At 39.8% G+C, this 7,839-nt stretch overlaps 1 protein-coding gene across 4 annotated transcripts; it reads left to right on the forward strand.

Annotated features, from left to right (window-relative positions):
- The first annotated feature begins 1,652 nt into the window (after window positions 1-1,652).
- LOC115680018 (probable plastidic glucose transporter 1) lies at window positions 1,653-7,839 on the forward strand. Of its 4 annotated transcripts, none has more exons than XM_056315492.1 (13): window positions 1,654-1,927; window positions 2,024-2,147; window positions 3,214-3,414; window positions 4,352-4,451; window positions 4,972-5,084; window positions 5,462-5,555; window positions 5,642-5,798; window positions 6,335-6,481; window positions 6,568-6,641; window positions 6,798-6,886; window positions 7,011-7,125; window positions 7,245-7,428; window positions 7,553-7,839. In XM_056315492.1, the coding sequence occupies exons 1-13, from the start codon at window positions 1,717-1,719 to the stop codon at window positions 7,606-7,608; spliced, it is 1,665 nt and encodes a 554-aa protein (XP_056171467.1). In that variant the 5' UTR covers window positions 1,654-1,716; the 3' UTR covers window positions 7,609-7,839. The 4 variants fall into 4 exon arrangements, 3 of the variants coding, with proteins under 3 accessions (XP_056171467.1, XP_030459629.1, XP_056171468.1); XM_056315493.1 differs by lacking the exon at window positions 1,654-1,927 and adding an exon at window positions 2,615-2,830; XR_008817348.1 differs by lacking the exon at window positions 7,553-7,839 and having other exon boundaries at window positions 1,653-1,927; window positions 6,798-6,890; window positions 7,245-7,308.

The following is a 7,839-nucleotide window of genomic DNA, read 5'->3' on the forward strand; positions in this document are numbered from 1 at the left end:
TGACTTTGGCGAGACACGAAACCAGCTGCTTTCGATTGAAGTGGCCAGCCCCTTTGGACATGGACCAAATGCTCCGTACCCCCCCATAGAGATTCTTCCCAGCAGACAAGAATCGGCCGTAATAATTGAGCTCGCGAGGGCCCATGTTCTTGTAGCAAGTAATTATTATATGGACTCCTCGAAATTTTAAGGAGGAAAGCAAAGAAAAGAAACAGAAATCACAAGGTAATAATTGTTATCGATACGTGAAAGCGATACACGACGTACTTACGATGGACCTATTGTGTAATCGGCGCGGTTGCAATCGAACTTCTTGGAGTTAGATCGGGTGGGCACCATACCCGGGCTCGCGGGATCTCGAAGCTGCAGTGCTTTCGGCTCACTACGCTGCGCTCGGTGCATCCAAGAATTTTTCTAGTACCTCGGGACCCTTGTTCTCTTCAAAATAGGTTTTTTTTTTCCTTCTTTGAATTTTTTTTTTTTTTACATTTTTGGGCTTTTGCTCTATTTTTCTCTGTAGAGTTGAAAGGAAAGCGGCAACGATTTTGGGCCGACTTGGTATTGGGCCGTGGAGTGCAATTGATTGTTAACACGGGCCCAAACTTTCGCCAGTCAAAATGACAGCTATCGATGATCTGGGAAGTAGGCAGGCCCCACACTTATCCGAAGTCGCTCCACAGATTTGACTGTTTTTTTTTTTTTTTTTCAATTTTTTTGTCATGATTTTTTTTTGTTTTAATTGAATGGCGATGTATTGCACTCTTTATTTTGTCAAGGAACAACTCATATGTTATTTCCATTAACTTTATCCACCGCGTTAAATATATTATTTTTTATTTTGCCTCGCATTTGAGTGATAAATATTTTTCAGTTCGACTTGGAAGTCATCTCCTTCACAAAACTCCTTCGACGGTACAAATATCCATGTCGAGAACGCCAACTAAAGTTAGTTGACTGGATATTGCTAGAATGTTTGCATGATGATTACGGAACCTCTCGTATTTTCAGTTGTTATCTAACGTATTGTTAGATGATAGAATATTTAGTCTTTGTTCGTTCGAGTATCCATAAAGTAAATATAACACATACATAGTAAGATATAGGAAAATGATGCTAATTGAGAGTGAATCTTTGTTGCTGAACAAAGAAATTGAGGCAGTTGCTATATCGCGTAATGTCGTGTTAAATCAAAAGTGGAAAATGGCACAAATGGTCTATAAATTTTGACCCAATAATCCTCGAACTTTTAATTTATTCAGTGCGATTTTCAAATTTTGAATTTGTTCGATGCAGTCTCTAAATTTTTTATACATATTCAATATAATTCATAAATTATATGAAAATATTCAATATTATCTTTGAACTTGAAAGAATAAAATGACGATATTAAATATTTTAATATAATTTAAAAATTATATTAAATATATACTAAAAGTCTAGAGATTATTGATCATATCGATCATTGTGTCAAAAGTATATGCGACGTCATCTCAATCTAAAAAGTACGGTCCTATCCGGATCGGATTCGTCAACCGGGCCGGGGAAACGGGTCCCCCGACCCGACGTGGCAAGTGCCCCGGCGTTTCCGCAGTTCGCTAGCCGCCGATGATCAGAGATCATGATCATTTTCATCGCGAGATTCCTGTCCCTATTTCGCTCTCGCAGTTTCATCTACGGCAATCTCCCGCTCTCTCTCTCTCTCTCTCCTCCGCTCCGATGGCCGCAGCTGCAGCCGCGACTCTTCTGAACCACCCCTCCGGCCGCGCGGTTCCGTTCGCGCCTCCGTCTCTTCCTCACCGGAGAATCCGCTCCTCTCGTCTCCGCGACGATCGCTCCTTCAGCCTCGACCTCCGGCTCCGCCGGAGGCAGTTCAAGGTGCCTCCGGCGGCGAACAAGCAACTGCCGGAGTTGAGAACGAACGAACCAGGTCCCTGTGCTCGATATACTACTTCTAGTGAACGTTGCTGTTTACCCGTTTCTCCTTTTTTTTTGTTAAGTAGTTCAGATGTTCCGCCTGAAGCAGGGAGTGAGGATTCGCCGTCTTCGAGCGGCGATAGCGGCGGAGGCCTCGATTTGGGATGGCTTCCCGCTTTTCCTCACGTGCTGATTGCTTCCATGTCCAATTTCCTGTTCGGTTACCACATTGGGTGAGTCTCTGTTGTTCTGTCTTCCTCTTATTTGTCTGAGGCAATGAGCAAAAGGAATTTGGGAACATGATCCTAAAATCATGTTGTGTACTGGACATAGTTGATTACTTCAGAAGTCTTATGGTTTAAGCAGTCTTGTAATGTCAGATTTGCGGGAAGAGGTTCATTTGGAAAGTCTGTTTTGTTGTTGCTTTCTGTTTAAATTTATATTCTGTGGGGTTGATAATCTAGTATACTCATTTGATTTTGACTGTCATCACTGAGAACAAAGGCTTAAGAAGAACTTTTCTGAGACCTGCCTATTCTGGTTCTACTAGTGACAAGCTTGGCAGTGTTAACATCTCATTTTCATCGTGATGCTATATATGTTTAATTTGTTGTTTTTATTTTAGCAAGCTCTGGCTTTACTGTGACAATGCATGGAAATTGCTGCTGAAATGCAAACTGCATTTGTGGAACATGAGCAGATATGCAACTGAGGCTAATTTATGGTTCCACTGCAATCGCACGCGGAAAATTTAGTTACTCAATAGAAAGCCTGATCCCCAGCTTAAGATCAGGCATTAGGGAGCCAGTTTGCTGTTAAAATTGGAGTTGACGCAGTGAGGAGAATGAACTATATTCATTTGGAGATTCAGCTGTGAAAGCTGAAACTTGAAGTCAAGCGATGAACTTCCTTATATGTAAGTGCAAAGGAAGGTGGTCACTTTAATCTTTGAGGACTGAATCCCCCCGCGGCTATTTCTTTGTCAGTATGTTGGTGAGTTATTTTGAGGGATGCTTGGCGGGGTTGTCCATATAAATTACAGTTGTCTAATCATGCTGATATTTTGAGATTATATAGGGAATGCATGATGTCTTTCAGCACAAGCAATAATGAAATGACTATTTGAGACGCCTACATTTTTTGTAGTTTTGATGTTGAGAATGGTTATAGGTGCTGTCTAGAGAATCCTCAATCGAGCAATTATAGCATCTGTACGCTGAACTCTTCTTAATGGTTAATACCGTTATGATCATCTATTTGGTGTTCCATCTTCACAATGTTTCAGTGTCTTCTCTGCAGCGTAATGAATGGACCCGTAGTCTCCATCGCAAAGGAGCTTGGTTTTGAAGGCAACTCAATCCTTGAGGGACTTGTAGTAAGCATATTTATAGCCGGTGCTTTTATCGGAAGTATAAGCTGTGGTTCACTGGTAGATAGGCTCGGTTGTCGGCGCACATTCCAAATAGATACGGTACCACTCATTCTTGGTGCAATCGTGAGGTAATCCTTTAGTGTACTCCTGTAGCTATGACAATAAATGAGTGCTCCATCAGCTGAAATGATATGCTGAGAAAAATTTCAGCATACTCCTTCAACCAGATAATAGTTACATATCTGTCTTATAATCTGGCCTCACATTGTTAGGCAGGCTTTGGTTCTCACTTTCAGAAAAAAAAATTATGCAGTGTTGAACAACTTTGCAAATACCAACAGTAATGTATTTTTGTTAACCAGATGAAATCTCATAAGAATTGATTTCAGCAATGACAAATTCAATTAACTATTTGGTTCGGCAGTTATTAATTTATTACTGTAAGGCAACGTGTTAGAGAGGCTCAGTCTGGCTTTCTCAATCTACTCACTCTTGAAGAGGAACTTTGATATTGTCGTTTCATGATGCAACTACTGAATCTCGTTGTTAATACTTTTACCTGTTTTTATTGCAAAAAGTACTCTAGTTGGAGGTAGAGGTTGAGGAATAATATCTCTATAAACAGCTGCTTCAAATCTTTCATTGTTTCTCATGTTTGCATCATGTTATCGTTTACTCGTCATGGACTGTTCCAAAATATGCTGACCACAAGCTGCCGATTGTGTACATTCCAGTTGTACAGTGATGCATCGTATCTTCATTTCTTTAATGTAATAACCACTGGTTAGCAGTTTTGGTAGATGCCAATGATCAACTATTCTTTTGGGCAAACCATAGATAAAGCTTCCTCCAGTTTTCTGACCCACTTCACTCACAGAAATGATTCTCAACTTAAGTAGAAGTGTTGTTGGACACCTTGTATGATATTACTCATCATACTAGGCATAGATGCCCCTCCCTCGCAAGTAACGCACACATACATAAAAAAAAAGTAGAAGGAAGAGGAAACCCGACCAAGGGGTTTCATTCATTTGTGAGGATCTGACTCTGCAGCTTTTGTTACAGTGCACATGCCAACTCATTGGATGAAATACTTTTGGGGAGATTTTTGGTAGGCCTCGGTATTGGCGTGAATACTGTTCTTGTTCCAATTTATATTTCAGAGGTACCTTTTTGTCCTTCGTATTGAATGGAATAGATAATTTGCTTATTTGTTTTTAATAGGAGTTGTGACCGAAGCATAATTTTAAGCTTAGAAACAATCTCAAATTTGCAGTGTTAATTCTCAGAAGTTCTGGCTGGTAAAATGATTGGTCAGAGTTGTAGTGGAGTGCAGATAATAAGATTTTTTCAGTGAGTTTTAGGGCACATAATGTGCTTAAAGTTTCCACTGGTTTCACTATACGGGTATTCTTGCAATTTTATTTGTCCTGTGAGGACTGGACTTTGATTTACCTGGATGGCAATTTTCTTCATCTTAGTGAGAAAACTTTGTGTTAAGGAGTTAGTTAACTGGAGTCAATGCTGCCTTTCAGGTCAAGCTTCTAGGAGAATGCTAATTTCCTTTTCTTGTGCATTTTGATCGACACATGAAAGAACAGTCTCCCATTCCATATATTATCAAATCTGTGCATTGTCGTGTTGTAGCATCATTCTTTTCCTGAAAGTAAATGCTCGTTTTGTAGGTTGCTCCTACGAAATATAGGGGTTCCCTTGGAACAATGTGTCAAATAGGTACCTGCCTTGGAATCATTGCTTCATTGTGTCTGGGAATTCCATCGGCAGATGATCCGCATTGGTATCTGTTCTTCTTCTTCTTCTTCTTTTCTTCATTTTTTTTTGGGGGGGGTGGGGTGATGTGATTGGCATTTGTGATTTTTTGGATCTCGAACCCATAATAGATTCCACAGCTTTTTACTTGTTTTCACATTTCTCTTTCTGTTACATTTGATGCATCATGAAATGGGAGGAGGGGCTTGGCACAGTGAATGAGGAAAAAAGTCATATTTGGAAACGTTAATGATTTATTGAAAATGTTAAATGGTGAATTAACAGATAGCCATCTTGTCCTCTTCTGTCGTATTGCTGTCATCCATCTTTAAAGATAATACAGGGGTTTTGATCTCAGTGGATAGTTACTGATAAATGTTACTCTTCTGAAATTCATATGCTCAGGTGGAGGACAATGCTGTATATTGCCAGTGTCCCTGGTTTTATAATTACACTTGGTATGCAGTTTGCTGTTGATAGCCCCCGTTGGCTTTGCAAAGTAAGATGCCGGTTTTGTTCTGATCCGTATATTTGTGTGATGTTTGATTTTTTTCTCACAACATTTGTATTCAAATATGTGCATAGGTGGGGAAAGTGGGCGATGCTAGAGAAGTTATTTCTAATCTATGGGGTGCATCTGAGGTTGATAAAGCAATTGAAGAATTTCAGTCTGTTATTAAGAGTGATGGAAGTGAAGTAGACAGCAAATGGTTGGAACTCCTTGAGGAGCCACATTTAAGAGGTTGTGTCAAGGTGCCTTTTGGATTTAAACGACTCTGGATATCTTTATTGGTAGTGTTATCTGAAAGTGATGTGAAACTTACAGTTATTTGTTTTGGCACATGAGGACTATTTAAAACACCTAATATCAGATTGTTGGCATATCTTAGAAGGTGGCTTGAGGATTATGGGAATCCCAAGCCATAATTAGTTACTCCTCCCGGAAATGAACGGGTTGTTATTAAGTAGGAATTCTGTGTTTGTCTGCGTTCAAATCGATCTTACGGAATTTTTCAAACTAGTAGATGTGATTTCCATTATATTTAATGAGCTTTTCCAATATTCTTGTCTCACATGTGAAAGTTTGTTTTTTTCTTTTTTATTGAATTATGGTTGTTAAGAGCATAAACTTGCGAGATCATGTGGAGAATTTTCAGTTTTTCGATCAGTCTCAGGTGCAAAACAAGATGTGGATATATGATTCGGGGGGAAGTAAGGTTGGCAGCAGAAATTCCAGATGATTATGTCATTGAAACTGCTCTCATCTTTTGGTTGCAGTTGCATGTATTGGAGGTGCCCTTTTCGTACTACAACAATTTGCTGGCATAAATGGAGTTCTTTACTTCTCATCCTTGACTTTCCAAGATGTTGGTATCACAAGTGGCGCTTTAGCAAGTTTGTTAGTTGGATTGACGAATTTTGCAGGTTTTGAACCTGATATCTACTTTTACTTTTCATGGGCCTGTTAATGCAACTCTTAATGTGGTAAAATGCTTACCCAATTTTTACAGGTGCTCTCTGTGCACTGTACATGATGGACAAGCAGGGGAGAAAAAGACTTTTAGTTGGAAGCTACATAGGAATGGTGAGAAAGGAGTGGAATAGGATTTTATTTTTTTTGTCGTACAGGAACACATAAGTTTCACTTGTTCTAATACTTGCATTTTAACTCTCCTGAGTTATGTAAATGAGTTTAGGACGCATCAGGTGTATTGACATTGGCTTGTAAATCATTAAACAGGCAGCGGCGATGTTTCTGGTAGTCTATGCTGTCAGTTTTCCGCTAGATGAAGATCTCAGCCACTCTCTATCAATTCTAGGGACCCTTATGTAAGTATATGGTTCTCCTCCAATGCAACAATGAAATATTAATGCCTTTATGTCAAAATCCTGTTGGGCACTGTCTTGTATGCAATTCATGTGTGAAGCCAGCGGATCTTCCACTTTGACTCAGGTACATATTTGCTTTTGCCATTGGTGCTGGGCCTGTAACCGGTATCATCATACCAGAACTAAGCAGCACAAGAATGCGTGGGAAGATCATGGGATTCAGCTTTTCTGTTCATTGGGTATGCATCTTGTGATTTCCCTGAAAAGGGAATAATTAAAGTTCTGATTCTTCATTCACCATTCTTGCATGCCTTCATTCTCCTGCTTTATCTGATGGCACAACTTTGGTTTCCGATAGGTTTGCAACTTCTTGGTTGGTCTCTTCTTCCTTGAACTTACTGAGACTTATGGGGTTAATTCAGTCTATGGTGGCTTCGGTGGCGTTTCCTTGTTATCTGCGATATTTGCTTATTATTTCATAGTAGAAACAAAAGGAAGGTCACTCGAAGAAATAGAGATGTCTCTAAATCCCAACTTGCCAGGTAGAAAAAGGGACAACTAATCATATATCTTGAACTCGAGGTTTGCTGATGAGGCGGGAAGCTCAATCAATGATGCTAAATGGACTTTGCAAAAGGGTTCATGTTTTCATGGTTAATCTTGCAGCCAAGGCTTCACCTCCAAAGTACAAGCTAACTGGTTACTCATCAAGGTGGAGGTAGAGGATACTCACGGTTTCTATTTAATGTGTTGAGTGAATGCTGTTCCAACAATGACTTTGGATACGAAAGTGGCAGAAGTTGACAGCCCACCTGGATGATCTTGAATTTGCGCTCTTTAGAGATATTCGCCAGAAAATGAAAGGTGTACCCCGTCAGTACTATGTCAACAGATGAGATGACAAGAATGCTTTGGCAATGTTCAAGGAGAATCTTCCATTAAGTTTTGTTCTT

This window comes from Syzygium oleosum, unplaced genomic scaffold, assembly GCF_021117445.2.
Source record: "Syzygium oleosum isolate NSW1041296 unplaced genomic scaffold, Sole_v2.1 Sole_v2.10, whole genome shotgun sequence".
In the NCBI taxonomy this organism is placed as follows: domain Eukaryota; kingdom Viridiplantae; phylum Streptophyta; class Magnoliopsida; order Myrtales; family Myrtaceae; genus Syzygium; species Syzygium oleosum.

Bases quoted from the DNA above. Each gene is read 5' to 3' on its own strand.
- LOC115680018 (XM_056315492.1), top strand. From the start codon at position 1,717: ATGGCCGCAGCTGCAGCCGCGACTCTTCTGAACCACCCCTCCGGCCGC. The intron at 5,556-5,641 runs GTAAGATGCCGG...ATATGTGCATAG, and splicing joins GCCCCCGTTGGCTTTGCAAA to GTGGGGAAAGTGGGCGATGC. The intron at 7,429-7,552 runs GTAGAAAAAGGG...TTAATCTTGCAG, and splicing joins TCTAAATCCCAACTTGCCAG to CCAAGGCTTCACCTCCAAAG.